At 38.8% G+C, this 23,089-nt stretch overlaps 1 protein-coding gene across 2 annotated transcripts in view; it reads right to left on the reverse strand.

Annotated features, from left to right (window-relative positions):
- AKR1D1 (aldo-keto reductase family 1 member D1) overlaps positions 1-23,089 on the reverse strand; it is a 42,382-nt gene that overhangs the window by 9,018 nt on the left and 10,275 nt on the right. For both annotated transcript variants that reach the window (XM_025929496.2, XM_086689146.1), the window contains exons 2-7: positions 22,166-22,333; positions 18,817-18,933; positions 12,831-12,908; positions 7,945-8,067; positions 3,304-3,413; positions 1,938-2,103 (exon numbers count right to left, since the gene is read on the reverse strand). In XM_025929496.2, the coding sequence (XP_025785281.1) occupies positions 1,938-2,103; positions 3,304-3,413; positions 7,945-8,067; positions 12,831-12,908; positions 18,817-18,933; positions 22,166-22,333 (762 nt within the window). The remainder of the gene's footprint in view (positions 1-1,937; positions 2,104-3,303; positions 3,414-7,944; positions 8,068-12,830; positions 12,909-18,816; positions 18,934-22,165; positions 22,334-23,089) is intronic.

Here is a 23,089-nt window from a genome sequence, read left to right on the forward strand (position 1 = left end):
TGAACCTCTGAACTCCATTCCCCTATTATCTGGGCTATGGAAATATATGGGATATAGCAGAATTAGTTGCAATAAAAATTTTAAGGAGAATGACAGTTCTTCCAGTACAAAATTGTAATTCAGAAAATGATATAAACTCCAAAGGTTTTAACCTTCCATTGCACAGACTACTAGTAACTACTCTCATTCTCTGAATAGTAAAATTTTGAATCCATGAAAACATTTGTTTCAGGTGCATTAAAACTTGTTTTAATTTTTGATGAACCAATACATTAGCCATGCAGATATCCTATTGTTTTAAGATGCCTGAAAACAGTGTCAACCTCTTTTAGTAAGAAGTACTTTGGTAAGTGCTAAAATACTGTGAATAGTAGTATAACTGTTTATCATTCTTTGCCCTTTTTGCTAGTAACAAAATCCCCTTTTTCCTTTTATGAACTTCTCTTCTATCATCTCGTAGGGCTGTTTGTCACATGAACCCATTTCCAGTACAGGATGTAGTCCAAGGGGGCGATCAAAGTGTCTTATTCACTGGATACAGTGAATAATATGGCAGAGGCTCATGGCCCACAAAGGGACAATCAGGGATAGAGACCCTCACAGAAGCCTTTACCTATGATCATGTTCACTGAATATGAGTAATAGATTAGCTGGGAGATGTCAGGGACTGTTTGTGCTGCCATGTGGAGACAGAGAAGGTAAGGGGTGGGGGGAGTACAGAGGAACGGAGAGAACTCAGTCCTTTTATAAATCATTTGCATGCCTGTGCCCAGTCATGTCTGATGTATCCATGGAATTTACAGTTCTGTGACCCAATAAATCATGTCTCTCTTTCTTTGATGAGTTTGAGTTGCATTCTGTCATGGGGTAGCAAAAGATCTCTGAAGATAAATTGTCTAATATCATGAATATCTTCCCATGGAAGTATTTCTATTTCCACTGGATTTAAAAATGGCGATATATTTCATTATACAAATATATTATAATTTGTTTTATAAGATTCTACTGGAGATTGTTTCCAGGTTTTAAAAATGATAAATCATGCAATAGTAAACATCCATGTTTGTATGCATGTATGTGTAAATATAGGATCGAGATTGTTGGGTCAAATGGATATGTGGGTTTGAATTTTGATGGCTATGGATAAGTGACATCCTGCTTCTCCAAATCTTAAGCCAATTAATGTTTCTAACAGGAGTATATGAAAGTATATGCAATATGTTTTCCCACATATTCAGTATTCTGATTGTTTTCCTATCTGAGGGGATAAATCCTATCTCATTTTCCTCTTTAATTATGAACAAGACAAAAGCAGCTCACTTTCCTAAGTTATTAACTAATGAGTCATTACTTTTGCATGGTACTTTTCTATGGCTGTATTTACCTAGCAGTTTAGTCTTGAGTAGTAGGCAAGGTAATCTAATCACTCATTTGTCTAGTGGCCTCTTTTCTCGCCTGTAAGTCACCGTGCTGATCATGGAGTATTTACAGAGGAAATAAAGGCAAGTGACATTCATGAAGTCTAATGATCTTCTTCAATGACTTCCAAGTTTGTTCCTCACTTCTACCAGAGCCATTAAGAAGGTGGAAAGTTTACTATTAGGAATTTCAAGTTCTATACCTTCTATTGCTCCTGTGCTGGTGGAGAAGTGAGTAGGTAAGAGTCAATAGGTAAGGAAACAGAAGACTAAGGGAGCTAGGTGATGTACAAGCAGCGTGGAAACCCTCAAAGTACTAGGGACTCTCTCAAACTCAGCTACAGTTAAATTCAGACCTAGAGAGTGTGGATTGGGGAGCAGGTATAAAAGAAAATGTGAAGGCATTACAATTAATTAAATTAACAGGAAGTTCTCTAAAACAAAGCAAAACAAAAAAACCCCAGACTCCAAAACAAAAATGCCTTCTAGGTTTTACATGTACTGAAGCAGTTCTCTTACTTGAAAGTTTTCTTTGATCCTTTCAGGGTTAAAGCTTTTAGGAATAACAACCACTCCTCTCTGGATGTTGAAACGCAAAACAACTTGAGCTGCTGTCTTCTTGTATTTTTTCCCCAATAAGTTTAGAAGTTCATCCTTTAACAAAGGTGGGGATGATATATTCACCCTTGAAAAAAATCAAAACGTGCATCATATTTAGCTCGAGTCATGACAACGGATGGTTAGTCCATCGCCCTCCTCCTCCGTCTCCCTATCCACCTGTTCACCTACCGGGACACTTTGGGTCACCTGTAACCAATTTCTTGGAGTGCAGAGCACTCAGTGAAGAGTTGCTCTTTTTTTTTTTTTTTAATTTTTAAAATTTATTTTGGGAGAGAGAGTGTGAGCAGGGCGAGGGGCAGAGGGAGAGAGGGAGAGAGAGAGAGAGAGAGAGAGAGAAAGAAAGAAATAGCAAGCAGGCTCCATACCACCAGTGTGGAGCCTGAGGCAGAGCACAAGCTCACAAACTGTGAGATCATGACCTGAGCCAAAGTCAAGAGTTGGAGACCTAACCACTGAGCCACCCAGGCACCCCGAAGGGTTGCTTTTATCAGGAAAAGATAAAGAGGTAAATTTATAGAGCTGTGTCTTTCAGAGGGTAAATAGTGCTTCTTGGGTGAGTCTTACGGAGATAACTGGGTTAGAAGTAGGTACACAGGGGAAGGCTCTGTTGGAGCAAACAGAGGCACAACTCTCGGAGTCATCTTCGAGTGGAAAAATTTCTACTTAAGTGTGTTGAACACATCACACACAGCACAAGTGCTGCCACTGAACACAGAGCTCAAACAATTCTCTGCGGCGCCTGGGTGGCTCAGTCTGGTAAGCGTCTGACTTTGGCTCAGGTCATGATCTTATGGTTTGTGGGTTCGAGCCCTTCATCAGGCTCTGTGCTGAGAGCTGGGAGCCTGGAGCCTGCTTCAGATTTGGCCCCTCCTCTGCTTGTGTGCTGTGGCACCGTGTTCTCTCTCTGTGTCAAAAATAAACATTTTAAAAAAAGAAAAAAGAAAAAAATCAAAAATTTCAGGATCTGGTCATGGAGAATCTTTGTCAAATAATACCTAAACTAACATTTATGGAGCATTTCCTATGTTTCAGGCACTGCTAGGCAATTTTACACATACAGTATAATCAATTCTTACCCCACCTTTGTGAGGGAGGTTTTATTAGCTCCAATTTGTATACACAGAGAATGGCTCAAAGAGGGTTAAGTTACTTTCTTAAAATCACAGAGCCAAGTAGTCATGTCATTCAAGTAACTCACATTAGTCTCACATTCACATTCTACACCAAAAGAAACACTCCTGAGCAGACATAGAGCCTTACTTACCAGCTTGGATTCCTTGAGGTCCCCAGAGGGCTATATGCGATAATGACAATGTCATGTTGTTGGCAAAATTTCAAGAGTTTGGGCTGGGTAAAATACGGATGGCACTCAACCTACATGGTTGCGTTGGAGGGCAGAGCACAAAATCAAAGCCTTGTAGTGAATGCAGTTTTACACAGTTTTTAAAAAGTTCTTCAATAAAACCCATCTAAAAGCATCATGGATAATGAGGCAAATGCTGAATATTGTTCTTAACAAGGAAGTTCACGTTATGGTGAGATTACTTACAACTTGGTTAGTGGGGTCACCACCTGTGGATTAATTCTAAAATAAACGGGGAGCGAATTCAAGTTCATGTAACTATCATAGTGTAAAGCTTTAACGGAACAGACTTAATTATTTATAGTGACCATTCCAGCAAATACAATTTTCTAGGACAACAATACAGTCTCAAGGTTCAGATTAGAGTCTCGATACGGAGCAGCGACATGTTGCTGAAGCCCTTTCTCTGTAGCTATCGAGCATCTAAGAACATTTTCACAAGAGGTGGAGCGTGCATAAAATGAAATTTAAAGATGTATTTTGTCTTCTTGGCCGAGAGGTCCTTACACCGCCCAGTGCAGGCCTACATCCATCTTCAGTGTCTCATTGGCAAGAGTCCCGCACTAAAAATGTTTGTGTCACAAAGTCCTTCGCAAAATTTCTTTTAACCCCTCTGGTAATTTTGGGCCTGTGCTTTTCTTTCCTTTTTAAATTAAAATCAACCAAGGCTGAATTAAAATAGTTGTAGTATTTAATTATTATTTTCACTGTCTGGTTTGAGTTCTAGAAGGCCCAAGGACCCGCTCGCTACCTATGAATTTGCAAAGATAAAACTGGGCCTCTTAGTGGTGGGTCTTATTCCCATTCTCATTTGATATACTTTTTTTTTTTTCCCTGACATAATCTTGTTCCCTTACCCTAAGAAACACTTGTGGGTTTCCCTCCTTGGGAACATTTCTTAAACAATTCTAGAAGGTAACACAGAAACTAAAATAAGGCAGGAATCACACTTCTTAGTGTTTCCTTCCAACATCACTCGCTGCTTTTTCATTTCCAGTTGCATCTGTTATTGGTAGACCAGTCTCCCCAAAATATGTACTTCATCATGTCACTCACTGCTTAGAAACTAAGTATGAATTCCTTCATTTCATGCCTACCGGCTCATTCCAAACACAGCAGTTCGGTCTCCCCACAAGGACTCCTTTCTAATCAGATTGGTAGCGGGCGTTGGTGGTATCGTGGTGAGCATAGCTGCCTTCTAATCAGATTGGCGTGCTGTGGCCTGTCTCTGGCCTATTAATGTAGAAGCAGGTGTGTGTATACGTGTATGTAAATATGTGTGTGTATGTTTATATATACATTGAATGGTTTTATAACCTACTCTTTGAAAAAGGATTTCATATGGTTTGTGGCAAAAGATATACATAATAAGGCAATTAGAGTTAGAAACAGAACAAATAGTCATGTGCATATTGAGTCTATGACTGAACTGAATCTGTGAACGGCAATTTGGGATGATACAGAGTTGCACTAAGTAACATCCGAGAAACATCTACTCAACAAAAACTTGAGAGTTAATATATACACTCAACATCACATAGCCTAATTTAATATAAATGTTTGCATAAGCAGTTCTTTTTTTAAAAATTTGCAATGTTTATTTTTGAGAGAGAGAGACAGAGAGACAGAGACAGAGAGAGAGTGCAAGTCGGTGAGGGGCAGAGAGAGGGAATCCAAAGCAGGCTCCAGGCTCTAAGCTGTCAGCACAGAGCCCGACGTGGGGCTCGAACACACGAACCGCGAGATCATGACTTGAGCTGAAGTCGGATGCTTAACTGATTGAGCCACCCAAGCACCCCTGCATAGACAGTTCTTAGGTAAAAATCCTGGGGCGTATCACTAACGGGACACCCAGTGAGGGAATTGTGGGGGTGGGAGTGGATAAGCTATTAAGATCCATGTGCATACGAACACAGAGAACCATATTCCTTTTTTTTTTTTTTCAGAGCACTTATCTCAGTTTCTAACTATCAATAACTTCTGTGATTGTTTGATGTCTGTTCCACACTAGACAGCTAGTGCCCCGAGAGGAAGGGCTGTATCTGTCTTTGGTCACTTATGCATGCCTGGAACCTAGCAAAGTGCGTGGCATAAGGCCAGTGCTCAATGGCTGTTGAATGAATGGAAATGGTACCTATACAGACAGGACCAAGCCAGAATCTTAGAAAGAATTACTGGTCCTGCAGACTTTACAGAAGGGCTCCATCAGCACTGCAGCTTGGTGGGGTCATTTGAGGCCAGCAGATGATCCTTGTTGGGTCTGCTGGCACCGGAGGCCGAGTTTAAGGTGAAGGGCAGTGACGGTGTCTGATGTCACAGGGCCTTGATGCCAGCGTTGCCCTGGAACTTCGTCATTTCTAAGGAGAAGGATGACTAAGCACACTTGCTTCCTTCTTTGCCAGGGACTGGTTATGGCCCTTTGTGGACGGGGCACTGGAGATGCGGTCTTTACTTTTTCTTGTTGACTATGTAAAACTGATGTCACTTCTCAGTGTCTTGACATGTCTGGGGCTTTTTTTTCAACACTATTTGGTAGCGTGGGACTTGAGATAGCAAAATCTCACAAGGTGAAGTTAAGCTGGACAGAAGCTGTGAAGGAAGATGTTAACCTCATCCTCTGTCTTTCTGTAAAAAAACTATGTTGAATTTTCCTTTCATTAATTAAATCACTCAAAAAATATTTATTGCTTCCTAAGTCAGATGTCTGTGACTTAGGCATAGTGAGTAGGGTTAGGAAAAAAATGAAGAATTTGGAGATGTTTCCTTTCTCCCCCTCCCCCTCCTTCATTTGTTAGAATTGGGTGTATAAAAATTAAAAGACCTGAGCTAAGGTCTAATTCAAAGGTCTCCTTTGAATTAGGCTGGGAAAACACTGCATGACAAATTGCCCACCAGGAAGACTTTCGGAGAGACTAAGCCAGGGATGGAGCCTGGGAGACACATGTCTTTGTGTCAACACAGACATCTTGGACAGTACTAGGGAAGTTTGGAATGCTCAGATTCTGAGAATTAGTAGAGAGCAAGGTCATATTCTACGTGACTTTGTTCATAAAGTCCACGGAAAAATAGACAAATCTGCAAATTATACTTTAAATTTATTCTAATGGGAAAGTTAATTTTTAAATATGTGAATTTTGACTTATGCAAGGTCTCCAGGTATGTATCCCTCACAGATAAAATGTGTCCGCTCTGTATGAGGCCCACAGTATGCTCATCGTGATCTTGAACTGAAAGCTGCTCTTTTTTGTGTCTCTGGAGTAGAGGTGGTCCTACTCAATGCACGGGGTAATGGCTGGCCGGCCAGTAGACCTGCACTTTGATCTGTGCTATCTCTATAGGGTTGATATACTCTGCCTTCAGACACCATGAAACACATGAATCGGCTATGATCTTCCAACATGCTCTTTGTCATGAGGAGACACACTGTCAAATTCCTCATTTTTCATTCTGAGGTCAAAAATCGCCATCTTTCTTTATATATTTGTAAGAAGAAATGTGTGTGTCATTTCAGCCTTTTAGTTATCTAATTTTTTAAATAACAGAGGTTCATACTGTTCCTAGTGCCTCTTTTCTTTTTCATTGTTTTTTAAATGTTTTATTTTTGAGAGAGAATCCAAAGCTGCAAGCCCATGGGGGGCTCGAACTCACAAACGGTGAGATCACGACCTGAGCCGAAGTCAGATACTCAACCGCCTGAGCCACCCAGTCTCCCCATTTCACGCTTTATAACAAAATGCTTTTTTTGAGGGTGCAGGAAGATGCGCTGGTGAGGGGTAGGAATTAGGGATATGATTCCCCTTTTCTATTACATTTAAAAATGGAATTATCCATTTTTGTTTGCTCTTTTTTTCCTAATATTTTTAGAGTTTAACATTTTATACTGTTCAATGTGTCAGTTTCTTTTATAATGTTCTCATGGCTACATTTTCTATATATAGCTCCAGAAAACTAAAAATGTTTTGTAGTATTCACAAATGACTTCCCCTTTCTTCTTTAACAGCTGATCAAAGAGATACTGGGAGTATGACATGAGGCAAAGATCTAGATTTGTTTCTACAGAACTAGCCCTTCCCCCCACACTATTTACTGACAAATTCATCCCTTAGCCATTAGTTTGCATTACGTTTTTTTTTTTTTTTTTTTTTTTTTTTTTTTACATTATGTTTTTATTACACTTGGGGCTTGTTTATTTCTTATTTTCTACTCATTTGTATGTTGGTTCTGTACAAATCTTACATTATTTTAAATACTCTGTATACATTAATATCTGGCAGATCTAGCTCGCCCTCATTATTTTTCTTCAAAAAATCGTTTGGGTTACCTTTGCCTGGATTTGAACTTTAAAATCTTTTCGTAAGAGACACATAGTGAGAGAAGTCAAAAGATTTGCTCAGGGTCCTCTGATGAGATATATGTAGAGTGATCACAAGATTTCTGACTCCTAGATCAGGGTTCTTGCTGTTAAGTAAACATTGGAATCTCCCTCTACCCCTCACACACACCCCCAATTCCTCACCTCCCACCAATCCTGTCAAACTATACCTGGTTGCTGACTGGCTTATGTTTGAGTCCTGGTTTGTTCAAGATCAGTTCCAGCTGCCTGCGGTTAAAATTGGATACTCCAAGGGATTTCACCAAGCCAGCATCTTTGCAAGCTTCCAAAGCCTGTTGAATAAAGGCCAATGGGTCAACAAAAAAGCCTCAAAACAAACGAGATGTCTATGAGGGTGACTATGAATTCTTTAAGAATGAAAGTCCCTGGGTATGGTAATAGGCGTGTGTGAAGAAAAAAAAAAAAGTGGGACAGACAGACAGGAATTGTTTGGGAAATATTGTACACCATATCTTCCCCCTTGCATTTTCACAAGGTATACCAGTGCATTAAGAATGATCTTATTTCTTGAAAGCTGTTGAGGTTTGCTTTGTGGCTTGGGACCTGATCCATTTTTATAAATGTCTGGTGTGTGTGAAAATGTATATTCTCCTATTATTATATATATATCTTTTTCTCCTCTTGCTCTGTGTGTGTCTCTGTCTCATACGTATATGTATATATAGACACACACACAGACACATACACACACCTTATATAAAATTAGGTCTAGTTTTTCCTGGCTTCTCAATAACTTAAAGGAATATGTTAGAAATCTCCCACCGTATCAGAAGAATTTATCAATGTCTTCTTATAGTTTATCAACCTTTGCTTTATATATTTTGAAGATATTTTAAATGGTACATATGTGTTTAAAACTGGTATATCTTCTTGGTAAATGAATCTTTTATCATTATGCTATTTGCCATTTCCTATAAATTTTGGAAACAGCTTTTCCATTTCTTTTGGGATTTTGACTGGGATTGCACTGAATCTATTGACCAGTTTGGGGAAAATTAACATCTTAATATAGTCAATCTTTTTTTTTATCTTTTTAAAAAATGTTTATTTTTGAGAGAGAGCATGAGTCAGGGAGGGCCACAGAGAAAAGGGGAATAGAGGATCCAAAGCCGGCTCTGTGCTGACAGCAGAGAGAGCAGAGAGCCTGATGCAGGGCTTGAACTCACTAACTGTGAGATCGTGACCTGAGCCGAAGTCAGATGCTCAGTCAATTGTGCCACTCAGGCATCCTTATGGTCAGTTCTTCTATCAAAGAACATGATATATCTCTCAACTTATTTAAAATATTAAACATTTCTCTCAGTAGTGGGCCTGGCTGTCTCAGTTGGTAGAGCATGTGACTCATGATCTTGAGGTTGTGAGTTCAAGCCCCACGTTGGGTATAGAGATGACTTATAAAAAAGCTGCTCAGTAATGCATTGTAGTTTTTACTATGTAAGCCTTGCACTGATTTTGTTAAATTTATCTCTAAATACTTAATATTTTTATATTCACTTAATTATTAAATACTTCATAATTAAATTTTTAAAAACTTAATTTCCACTCGAACATTGCTAACATACATATATTGATACAGATTTTATTTTTTGTCCTACAGATTATTTACATGTATGCTTCTTAGTTTCAAAATATTTGATGAGTTTTCAGATAAATTTTTGTTATTGACTTCAAATTTAATTCCGATTTTATCAGACAGCCTACTTTGCATAAAGAATATTATTAAATGTATTGAGATTTGTTTTATGTCTCAGACAATGGACTATTTTGCTAAATGTTCCATGTGCACTTGAAAAATAGCATTTTGTTATATTATGGTGAAGTACTTTATAATTGTCAATTAGGTTAAGCTGGTTGATAATATTTAAATCTCCTCTAATCTATAGATTTTCTGTGTACTTACTATCTCAATTATTGAGAGAGAGGTTTTGAAATCGTTGACTGTAATTGTAGATTATTCTCTTTCTCTTTTCAGTTCTCTTAATTCATGTATTTTGGAGTTCTGTTATTAGGTGCATAGATGTTTAGGATTGATCCTTTCATTATTATAAAACAAAATTTTTTAAATGTTTATTTATTTTTGACAGAGAGAGAGAGACACAGAGGGAGTGGGGGAGGGGCAGAGAGAGATAGAGACACAGAATCTGAAGCAAGTTTCAGGTTCTGAGCTGTTAGCACAGAGCCCAACGCAGGGCTCAAACCCACGAACGGTGAGATCATGACCTTCTTTGTGAGGTGAAGTCAGGCGCTTAACCAACTGAGCCACCCACGCGCCCTATTAAACAAACTTCTTTATCCCTGGTAATAATTTTTGCTCTGTAATCTTTGTTGATATTAAAATAACTACTCTAGGGGCGCCTGGGTGGCTCGGTCGGTTGAGCGTCCGGCTCAGGTCATGATCTCACGGTCCGTGAGTTCGAGCCCCGCGTCGGGCTCTGTGCTGACAGCTCAGAGCCTGGAGCCTGTTTCAGATTCTGTGTCTCCCTCTCTCTCTGACCCTCCCCTGTTCATGCTCTGTCTCTCTCTGTCTCAAAAATAAATAAACGTTAAAAAATTTTTTTTAAAAATAAAATAAAATAACTACTCTAGCTTTCTTTTGATTACCATCAGCTGAGTATGTCTTTTTCTACCCTTTTCATTTTTTTTCTTAACCTTTTATTTCCAACCTATTTGTGTCTTTTCATTTAAAATGGGTTTCTTATGGGTGCCTGGGTGGCTCAGTCAGTTAGGTATCTGACTCTTGATTTTGACTCAGGTCATGATCTCATAGTCATGGGATCCAGCACCCCTTTGGATTCTGTGCTCAGACTGGTGCCTGCTTAGGATGATCTCTCTCTTCCTCTGCCTCTCTCCCTCACTGCCCCCTCTCTTTCTGTCTCAAAAGATAAATAAAATGGGTTTCTTATATATAATATGTACTGGAGTTTTGCTTTTTATCCATTCTGACAACCTCTACCTTGTAACTGAGTTGTTTGGACTATTTACATAGATTGTGATTATTAATACAACTGAGTTTAAATCTCCCATCTTGCTCTTTGCTTTCTACTTTTTCCCATCCGTTCATTTTCCCTCTTCTTTCCCTGTCTTCGCCTCAATTTATTTTTTTGTTCCAATTTTCTTTTCTTTATTGGCTTGTTTGCTATAGTCTGGAGATTTGAACATTTTCTCTTAATATTTGATATTCTGAAATTTCACTGTAATGTATCTTCTCTTTTTCTCTTCAGTAATCCATGCCCTTTATCTCTTTTTATTTCTTCAAATATTACCTCTTTTTTTTTTCTTCTTTCTTTATTTTTCTGAGACTCCTATTGTGTGGAAATTCAAATTGTATCCTTTATACCTCTTATCTTTTCTTTCATATTTAAAATTTTTTCTTGTCCTTTTCTTCTTCATGTTGGGGATTTCCTTATTCTGATAATTCAATCTGATCATGTTTTTTTCTCTGTCTATACCCATTCTATTTTCATCCCATCAATTGCATTATTTTTTCAGTTTTCTAATTATTATATTTGCTTGTTTTTTTTTAAATGTATTCTTGTTCTTGTTTCATATTGCTAACATCTTTTCCTATCTCCTTGAATGAATACACACACACACACACACACACACACACACACACACATATATATATATATAATTTGGCTAATTTAAAGTTCTTGGTCCTTTTCTCTGTGTATGTTGGGATTTCTAATTGAGATCTGTTGCTTTTTGTGAAATAAATGCCTTGTAATTTGGGGCTGTGAACACATTTTTTCCTGGGAATACTGGCTATGCTATTAGGCAGTCCCTTGAAGGGGAATACCAGGCTCTAAAACTAGCCATCTACAGTAAGGTCAGGAAAGAGTATATGGTCTCCTGGGTGGAGAGCCCCAGACACCAGAAAACCCAATCAATGCTTCCTCACTCCTCAGAACAACTCCACAATTCAGATCTTCAGCTCTTACCTATGGGGGGAAATCTATTGGAAAGAGATACTGGTTAGAGTGTAATTTCTCAGCCTTTGGGGTTTGGAATGGGACAGCCAGGGAGACAACTACCAGGGGTCAGATAGTAACTTATGTTTTTCTCAGCTTCTCACAAGTGCAGTACTACTCTGATTTGATTGTCCTGAAGACACCTGAACATGAATCTTAAGTTTCTGCACATATGGAGCAGACAATATTTGTCCCAAGGCTATAGCAGGAGAGAAGAGAGAACAAAAAGAACTCTAAGGTCTTCTGCTATGTAATCCTACTAGTGTTTGTTGGGCTGCCTTCTACTCTAGGTAAAAGCTGCCATATTACCTCATAAACAAACCAGTTCAAAATAGCGGCATTTCCCCGCCCCCCCCCCCCCCCCACCAAGAATCCATACCGATTTTCTAATTACTTTCCCCTAGTTTTCCTACTCTCATGATCTTGCGGAAGGAGCCAACAGCTTGCTGAGAAATGGAACCAGAATTATTTTTCAGTTTTTCATGTATCATTTTAACTTTGTTTCTTTTAAACATCATATTACTGATTTTTATAAATTCAATTTGAGAAACTTAAAAAACTTGTGAATTTATCTCACGTGTACATTTTCATTTACAGTCAAATTAGAACTTACTTCCTTTACTTTCTTTTTCCTTCTACACTTCTCTCTTCCTTCTATGGCATTCTTCTTTTCCATCAAAACAAAATCAAGAATTTTTCAGTGCACATATCTTTGCTTATGGTTAAAATGCCTGGCTTTTAATTTTTTTTCAATGTTTTTATGTTTGAGAGACAGAGAATGAGTGGGGGAGGGGCAGAGACAGAGAGAGAGACACACACACAGAATCTGAAGCAGGCTCCAGGCACCACGCCTGATGTTGGGCTCAAACTCACGAACTGTGAGATCATGACCTGAGCTAAAGTCAGACACTTAACCAACTGAGCCACCCAGGGGCCCCCAAAATGCCTGTTCTTTTACTTTCCATTGGAAGCAAAGGCTGTATCTCTCCATAAACTGAACAGGAATAGTCAGATCACAGTTTAAAAATGTAGTATTTTGAGATAAGAGGCCCATTTGAACTTACCTCCCAAGTGGCACACAGATTTGACTTGTGATATAACCATTTGCCATTCTCATCTTTAGGATAGATATCATCTCCAGGCTACAGAAAAAGAACAAGCATAACTTATTTTACTTATATCTGGGAATTAAAATTATGGAATTTGAGGAATTCCATGGAATTTGAGGAATTCCAGGAATACCCTGGCCCTGGGAAAGAAATTCAATTCTAATTATTTTTATACTTATATATTATAAATATGACCCATTAGTCTCATTATCTCGCCCTGGTATTCATTTTTCCTTTATTTATTGACAGATTATTATTGTTCTTAAACCATGAATTTTTGCCTGTCTTTTTTTTAGATGTTTTTATTTTTGAGAGAAAGAGAGAGCAGGTGCATGTGTATGAATGGGGGAGGGGCAGAGAGAGAAGGGGACAGAGGATCTGAAACAGGCTCTATGGTGACAGCAGAGAGCCAGATACACGGCTCAAACCCATGAACTGTGAGATCATGACCTGAGCTGAAGTTGGACACTTAACCAACTGAGCCACCCAGGCGCCCCATGAAAATCTCTCTTAATAACAAAATTATAAATAAGGAGTAGAAGAAGCAGAGAATTAGGACTTTCAGGCTTACTGTTTTGACCTAACCCTAACCCTTGCCAAAGTTGAGAACACCAAATTTCTTACTCCGATAAGAAGCCAAAGGTCATCATTAAGGGTGAGAGGAAATTCTTTATCTAAGAAAAGTGTAGCTAATGGATGGAATGCCTCCTAAGAGTAAGGGAAAACTCAGCATGTTACTTCTCAGTTCTGAATAACCTGCCCAGGGGTTCTCTTCTTTCCCTTTCTGGGACCTCCAGGAGTTTAGCATCTGTTTTCTACCTCACAAATTATCTCAGTATCAAACCCAGTTTTGGGGTGATCCCTTCCCAACAAAGACCATTGTTTTTCAGATTTCTTCTTTTTCACGACATCTAAAAATGGGACACATCTGTTGTGGGCTTGGAAGTGGGATTGAGAGAAATAAAAGATGATTTCTAGGCTCCTTGGCTGGCTGGTGGTGATCATATCCTGAGGTTAAGCTAGCAATCAAGGGTTTTGTTGTGGATATTTTGTGTTTGAAATGTCAATTAGATTTGAGTGGATATTTGAGGAGGCAATTAAACAGAAGTTGGCTGCAGACTAATTTGGGAGTCCTCAGTATATAAAGTGGTATTTAATCCACGCGACTGATCACCTTTAAAGAAAATGTGGCTCAGTAAGACAATATTAAGGATAGAGTACTGGGCATAATGACATTTGGAGGTTGGCAGAGAAGAAGCTATCAAAGCATCTTAAGAGGGTAATATAGAGCCATGAGCTGAAAATGTTTAAAGAAAAAGGTAGTAGTCACCTGTGTTGAAAGTGATCAAATAATATGGGGACAAAGTGTCTTTTGGATTTGGATGACAGCATGGAAGTCTGTAGACCTTGCTAATAGGAATTCTTTTGTTGAAAACCAAGCAATTGGACAAAATCCATTATATTCTTAAATATTTAAAAAATTTTTCCTTCTGTTAGCTCACCTGAATGAAACCTCCCCCTGGCAATAACATTTTCTCCATTTGTCCTCTGTAGTGAAGACCATGTCTTCTCAGTTCCTCCTGTCTCACTGAGAATAGGAAAAGGGCTCCTTTCTCCTTGATGCCCCATAATCACTCATGTTAATGACCCTTTCTATCTCTGATTTCTAAGCTCTTTGACCTTTTCAACACTGATGACCCACATTTTCATTTCAGTCTCTCTTTCTATTTCTTTTTTTTCTCTCTCTATTTCTTAGAGCCTTTTGCATTTCCTAATTTTACTTCTGTTCTGAAATGGCTTTATGCCTCCATTACGAACTCTGTTAAATAATATTTACTTCCCCAGGTTTTAATTAAACCCTTATCAAGCCTGCACCCATGATAAATATTTCTATGATGCCTCCCTGAAGCTCCTACTGTGTCTACCTTACTAATCCATTCATCCAGATAAACCCTTTGTCTTTGTCCTCTACTCCTCCTTAATGTAAGGCATTACTGGAAAAATAATTCAACCCTCTAAAAACCTGTGCTATTGACTCTCATTCCAATTCAGCAGTAACTTCATTCATCTTTTTAAAACATCTTATCATGAGTTTTTGTATTGTGTTGTTGTTAATTTGACATTTAAAAAAATAACATCGTGCTAAAATATTTTAGCAAGAAAGATTTCTTGTTAAAAAATGATGAGATTGATGGGGCGCCTGGGTGGCGCAGTCGGTTAAGCGTCCGACTTCAGCCAGGTCACGATCTCGCGGTCCATGAGTTTAAGCCCCGCGTCGGGCTCTGGGCTGATGGCTCAGAGCCTGGAGCCTGTTTCCGATTCTGTGTCTCCCTCTCTCTCTGCCCCTCCCCCCTTCATGCTCTGTCTCTCTCTGTCCCAAAAATAAATAAACGTTGAAAAAAAAATTAAAAAAAAAAATGATGAGATTGAAAAATCATGTGATATTTTGGTTTCAAAGAGTGATTTCTCAAAAAAAAAAAGATTCGTTTCTCAATTATAGTTTCATTTAGGAGGTAATGTCATTATACTGTGTCATTTCTAACTGTTAAAAAGTTTTACCTTCTCTCTGTATCTTTGAGCCTTGATCCCATCTAGAATAGGAATATAAATTCTCTATTTACTTTGCCAAAAAGATTTTATAAATCATTGGTCAGCCAGAGAGAAGTAAATTTCATTTTCTCACTTTTAGATATAGGCTCTTTCCAAATATTTAAGACTTAGCTTAGAAGTCTGCCATTTGAACAAGAGTAAAGTTAGTTGTGTGAGGATGAGGGCTGAGGTTATAACTTCCAAGAGCCTGGAATTTAAAAAAATCACCGTAGTCCACAGGGTGTTGGGATTGTTAGGTTTGCGAGGACAAGGCAGGGGCAGTGTCATGTAGGGGAACAAGTATGAAGTTGGCATCAGGGGACTGACCATCTGCTCCCTGTTCTAATGGCCTTTATTTTCTTTATCATTATCTTTTTTTTCTCTCTAATGGGCTTTAAACCTGAGTTTGTTAGTTCCTTGTTTGGGGCCTCGACTTTCTTTTCTGTGAAATGAGGTTATTGGGATATCTTATAACTAAGTTTCTTTTCCACACGAACATTTCAGAATATTATCCTTCATTTATTATCAAGAAAATGTCAGACATTGTGCCAGTAATTTCACACATATAATTTTAATGACTCCTCACAACACTTGTGGGGTTACTATTGTCACCATTTTACTGATAATGAAATTGAAGTTTAGAAAGAAATAAGAAAGAAAGAAAGAAAGAAAGAAAGAAAGAAAGAAAGAAAGAAAGAAAGAAAGAGATAAAGATCAAAGTGACTACTACTAGTAAGTAATAAAGCTGAGAGTCAATCCCTCTTCTGTGTGACTCCAAAGTCCATACAGACATTTCCACTATACCATGAATAGGTGATGTGGAAAGAGATCAGGTAATAACTTGACCAAGTCATCTGCCTTGTATGTCACACAGCTGAGATTCAAACTCGGCAGCCCATGCTCCTTACCACTATGCTAAGTGACCTCTAATTAATGAGTTCAGTAGAAATCTGTTATTTCCCCATACCTATGCTATCTTCTCTGGAGGAGTTCATTCCATATTGTTTGGGTGGGCTGACTCAGCTCTCATTCTTAACCATAGATGTCAATCAGTCACTCATTTGGCCCTTAGATCAAAGATTAGTCAGTAATGGGTAAATGGCCCAAGCAAGGCCACTCAGTATTTCTCCATGAGGTTTAATGTGTGGTTTCTCTTTCTCTGAATTCTCCAGTTGTGTTGGCGATGTAGGCTTGGTATGTCAATGGTCATTCTATCATCACATAGAGAGGGATTTTTGAGAGTGAAGCCAACTAAAACATAGAGACAGAGCCATATACATAGTTTGAACTTCTAGAACCAGCTGTGCCTGAACTAGGTATCCCTTGGAATTTTTAGCTCCCTTTTTAGGTAACACCAATTTGAGTTGGATTTCTGCCATTTATAACAGGAGCTCTGACTAATACAAAGATGTTGCGGTATGGCAAGTAATGGGCCATAAATGTGAAATTGGCTAGGTCAATATGGAATTGTGGACACTGAGAAGTCTCCCACCTTCAGCCAAGAATTGGAAATCCTTGCTCTGTAATAGCATGGAATCTGAAATTGTTGCCTTGTTGTGCTTGAGTTTCAGACAAATGGGCCTACTAAGGCTGGAGCTTTAGGGGACTTAGTAGAAAAACACTGGGTATTAGAATTTATTGGCCATTTTTGCAAGCTTCGGGTAGTTCTTGAAGAAAGATGTGTTTGTTGCTACTGGGCTTGTAAGATGAGAGGTAAGATGATATTTTGCTAAAATTAGTACTTTCTGCTTCTGGATGTCACCTGAGATGACAGAAGTTGAGATCTGAGCCTTCTGGAGATAGAAAAGTTAGTGCCAACCAAGGCAAGAAGGTAAGAATCCTAGAGGTAAGTAATATTGGACTTTGGGAGAATTCTGGTTCTCAGTGTCCCTCTGAAGGCAAGATCACCGATGCCCTACTGGACAAAGGTGCACCATCCAATGAGATGCAGATTGGGTAAAAGGAACACATTAGCTGTGCCTGCCTATTTTAATATTTATTTATTTTCGAGAGAGAGAGACAGAGCACAAGCAAAGGAGGGGCAGAGAGAGAATGAGACATAGAATCTGAAGCAGGTTCCAGGCTCTGAGCTGTCAGCACAGAGCCCGCGGGGCTCGAACCCACAAATGGTGAGATCATGACCTGAGCCAAAGTCGGACACTTAACTGACTGAGCCACCCAGGCACCCCTATGCCTGCCTATTTTATATTTTTCCAAACGAGATGGAGGTCAGTAAGCTGAAGATGGGGCTGATGAGTAAAATCAGGAAGTTCTTTACAAAGAGACAGAAACCATAGACCACAAATTAGATAATAAGAAATGTGATCCTAAAAGATTTCTAGTTTTAATTGTTCATTCATACTGGACTGAATGTGAATTTACTGAAAGACTATCAACCTTTTAAGGGATATTGTCTTGTCTGTGAACTCTCAACCTGACCAATAAAAGCCTGTGATTACCAAGGCCATTGTGAAGCCTCCAAACCTGCATCAATATGAAGCATGATGCAAAAGGGTAATCCTCTCCAAAGTCCATCTTGGATGTGACCACAGAGGAGAACCAACAAGCAAAGTGTTTCCCGAGAACAGAATAGGAAACAGAACAAAGTGTTTCCAGGTTGGCTGCATAAAGAATTCTGGCCACTGTAATAGCAGAGTCTTTGTTCTTCCTGATGAACAACAGGATCTGATTTACCTTGGGGACAAATGGCCAATTTTGTTTTTCAGGCTCCCCTGCCCTCAATGAAATTTTAAAGCAGTGATTGCTCTTTAGCAGTGCATATACAGTGTGTTGTTGGTTACATGAACAAGTCCATAGGTGGAGAAAGTTCAAAGAAGGAGTGAATTTGAAATAAAGGAATAGATACCACATAGGTACCCCGACCTTGGCTCTGGCTCCAAAAACCTGACTATTCTTTAGGTTATTTTTTTGTGGAGGGGGTGGAGGGTAAGTTTTCAGCTACAGATATTATTTTGCATTATGTTATGCAGGGCCATTTTCATGACTGTGTGAACAGTAAGAAGGGTGTGTCTGAATGCCAGGTGACTACAGGTGGAGTACGGTGAGGGGACCACAGGTCGGTTTGATGGAGAGAGTTTTAACTATAGCTGTGAAGACAAGATATAATAGCAAGTGCATTAGACTATGAATCAAGAGACTCGGGATCCAGGCCTGAGTCTGTTACACAAAATCTTTGTGAGCATTTGTTTGGGTTGGTCAGTACTGTCTGACGTGCAGTAACAAAACACCTTGACACTCTGTGGTGCTGAGTAAAGAAGAAGCTTCATGTGAACAGCTGCTGGCTCATCGCTGCCAAAGGGCAGAGAACTAATCTTTAGGCATCTGAACTCACCTTTAAAGCCATGGGCATTTCAATGATGTAAAGATCCACATAATCTAGCTGGAGGACGTTAAGCGTCTTCTCCAGGGTTGGACGGACCATCTCGGGGTCATGCCTTGTAGCCCACAGCTGAAAGAATAAAAAGGTGATAGTTAGCTAACATCCACACTTTTTTTTTTTTTTTACAGTAACGCAGCCCTTTATCCAAAGCACTCCTATACATTACTTACTTATTTCATTTTATAAAAATACGTTTATGCTGAGGTGTCATCTGGGTAGAGGAGGAGTTCATATAACTCTTGACGCCTGGAGTATACTCTATCCAGATAGAGTACCAGAGACTTGAAGATACATCTGAACCACAGAGGACATAGTTTGGTGACAAAGTCTTGTCCTGCTCCCTGCTAACTTCTGAATTGACCCTCAGCACTGTCACTTTTCCTCAATGTGTAGAAACGGAACATGTATCTGACTAGCTGTTTGGGCTAAGTGCTTTATTTTCATGACACTCTCATAAAAGGTGTGCTTTAGCTGAGCAAGAGATAGGATTGTGAGAGTGACTTCCCTGGATCTTTCACATTGTGACAGACGGTGTGGACGCTGGTGAAACTTTTATTAATAATTAATTAATTTAGAGAGATAGCATGCATGGGAGGGGGGAGGGGCAGAGAGAGAGAGGAGGGAGAGAGAATCCCAGGCAGGTTCCACACTGTCAGTGCAGCCTGGTCTGACTTGGGGCTGGATCTCATGAACGGTGAGATCAGGATCTGAGCCAAAATCAAGAGTCACATGCTTACCAGACTGAGCCACCCAGGTACCCCAAAACTTTAAATTATTGCAACTGTTTAGATTTCCTTTTTCTGCTCCTTTGTTCTCATTTGGTTGTACTTAGACCCCAGGGAAATTCTGCCAATTCCTACTAAGAAATTACTGGCTATCTGGCTACACTGATAAGATGACCAAAATGGTAGTAGTGGAGACCCTGCCTCGTCCCCTAATAAAAGTCAATAATTAGACAGCCAGCTGCAGATGAGAAGGGAGAGAAGTTGATCAAACAGTACCAACTTCCAATAAAAGGTGAATAAAATCTGGGGATCTAATGTAAAGCATAGCGATTGTAGTTCATACTACTATATTATATACTTGAAAGTTGCTAAGAGTATAGATCTTCAATGTTCTCACCACAGAAAGGACATGGCAATTAAGTGATATGACAGAGGTATTAGCTAACACTACAGTGATAATGACTTTGCAATACATAAGTGTATCAAATCAATATGCACCTTAAGTTTACAAAATGTTATATGTCAATTATATCTCAATAAAGCTGGGGAAAAATGAAATAAACTTAACAAAAGAAATAAAAAAAGAAAGAAAATGAAATTAATCTCTAAACTATTAGGTAATGAAAGATTAAGACTTAGGTTATCAAACTGGAGCATGTGTACCCTTGAGGTCTATAAAACATAGGGTGCTGAGGGGTCCTCAGAGCCTTGGGATAAATTAATACTTCTTGGAGCATCAAATTTGTTCAAAGTGTTTGGGGATTTTTTTTTTTTTTTTAATTTCTATACCCTTATTGTCACAAGTAAGGGCAAGCAAAATTGGTAACATTTGATTTTTCTCTACTTTGGACAATAATTTTTTCTTGCCTTAAGTGCATAAAGAAGAGAAAACAATGTGGAAAGAATAGTGGGAAAATGTGTTTTTGTCATTACTCTGTTATTGCTTCCATCCCATCTAACTGAATATTCTGTTTTATACATTTTAATTTATTTTTATTCAATTAACACACATAGTCCTAGCTCTGTGCCAGGTACTGTTTAAGTGCTTTGTAAATGTTAACTCACAGCAACTTTATGAAATAGACGGCTAAGAAGAAAAGTTTTTTGGTTTATTTTTCTTGGTGGTAACTTGTAACCTCATTTTTACACTGAAACAAAATGAAACAAATAAGAAAATATTATGGGGGGAAATGCAAAAGTCTAAAAACAAATTTAGGATAAGACACAAATCTTCAAAAATATTTCTGCCTTTGGGCAGGTTGCTTTGGCCCAAGTTCTCAGGATATGAGTTCAAGATTATCCTTCCCCCAAAATATTTTGGGAGCACCAGGTTAAGGTTTGATGTTTACTCCAATGAGATACTGTGTAATAGTGAAATCTTAAGGAGTAAAAATTGTAAAGCTATAATAAAGTGAAAAGCTTCAGGCTGATATTTTGGGACAGTGGCTATATGTAGCTCCTTGGACTCATAATCCCTAAGTGGCAGGGGATTTGGGGAACCAAAACTCCCAGAGAGCTTGGCAAGGAGCCTGAGTGGGGAGCTGGGGAATGGCTGAAATCAGAAACATCATCTTGTTCTCGTATAGAACACTCAGGAGAATTGTATTACACAATCTCCAAAGTTGTACAGCTTTATTCCTGCAAAGCTGCCTGAAAATATACATCCTATATTTCCACTGGCTTTCATTTTAATCACGATGCTTTATCTTTTGGATTGCCCTTCGGTGGATAGTGATTTCTAATATTGGAAATTACAAAGGCTCGAAAGGTGTAGTGGTGACATAAACAAAATCTCATATATCCACACAATAGAGTATTATTTGGCCATAAAAAAGAAATGAAATTCTCGCGATCTTAGCCAAAAGCCTGAGAAGTGATAGAAATGAAATTCTCATACATGCTATGAACAAACCTAGAAAATGTTACACTCAGTGAAAGAAGCTAGACACAAAAGGCCGCATAGCATGTGATTCAATTTATATGAAATGTCCTGAATAGGAAAACTATAAAGACAGAAAGTAGATCACTGGTTGCCAGGGACTGGAAGGAGAGGAGAAAATGGGGGACGAGTACTGGTGGGTATGGGATTCATTTGGAGTGATGAAAATATTCTGGAATTAGGTAGTATAGATGGTTATGCAACTTTGTAAATACACTAAAAGCATTTATTTAACTTATTTATAACTTGATGGTACATGAATTCTTGCTCAATAAACAAATTAGTGATCTACGGACAAATAGGCATACACAAAAGCAAAAGAAGGCTGTCCTTTTAAAGAAAGGTTTGGCAAATGATTATTTAATATGAACCACCTCCCCCCTTCCCTCCACTCCCCAATTTTTCTGCTCTGTAGATTTGGCTCTTCCCATATTGTCTTAAATCATGCCCATGTATGAAGAAGGAGCTTTGCCTAACCTTCAGGGGGCTAATTAGTCAGTCCCGAACTTCCCCGCAAGAGTGAGCAATTTGGGAGTGGAGAACTCACTCCTCTTGTTGAGCCCAACACTCTTTAACAGGGAAAAGTGACACCAGACCAACTATTAATAGGAGTTGGAGGGTGAAGAGAAGATCTCACCTTTCCACAGTAGAAAATATCCTCCCTCCGCACCTTTCCTTCTGCTATCTTCTCCCTGATGGCCTCCCCTACTTCATGCTCATTCTGATAGATGTAGGCCCCGTCAATGTGCCGGTACCCTGTGTCAATGGCAATCTTCACTGACTTCTCACAGGTTCCCTTAGGAGTCTGAAATGACAAGGAGGTTGGAGTGGGGAAAAAGAGCAATGGATCTTTTCTTTAATCATTCTTGATCAGGACACGGTACACATGGACATTATTTTACAACAAAAATGACAAAATTCCCAATTAAATGCTGTTGTTATTGGAAGATGGTGTCTGGAGGCTGAGGAAACTGACCTCACAGGGAGCTTCCTTCCCACCCTCACTGGGGTACTCCCTTAATCCCAAGTCTCCCCTAGCTTTGTGCCCTCAGAAATGTAATTGAGCAGTTTTACCAGTGACAAGAGATTTCATGATAGCTATGTTATAAGAGGCCACAAGTTCATTAAAGAAGGCTCAGTTACAAATCAAAGTTTTGGGTAAACAAACTGAGAATATATTAACAGAATGAAATATCTCTCAATAATAAAAAGAAATGAAGTACTGATACAGCAACATGGGTAAATATCAAAACAATTATACTAAGTGAAATAAGCCAGACAAAAAATAAATACATTATGATTGCATTTATATAAAATGCCAGCACATGAAAACTAATGTATAGTTCAGGTACAGATTGGTGATTATCTGGTGTGGGGAATAGCGGGGGCAGGCAAGGGTGGCAGGGAGGGATTACAAAAGAACACAAGGAAACTTTTGTGGTGATGGATATATTCACCATCTTGATTGTAGTCATGGCTTCATGGGTGTATGCATGAGTCAAATTCATCAAATTATATACTTTAAATACGTAGAGTTTATTGTATGTCAATTATTCCTCAA

Source organism: Puma concolor, chromosome A2 (assembly GCF_028749965.1).
Source record: "Puma concolor isolate L17-30 chromosome A2, mPumCon1.1.hap2, whole genome shotgun sequence".
Classification (NCBI taxonomy): domain Eukaryota; kingdom Metazoa; phylum Chordata; class Mammalia; order Carnivora; family Felidae; genus Puma; species Puma concolor.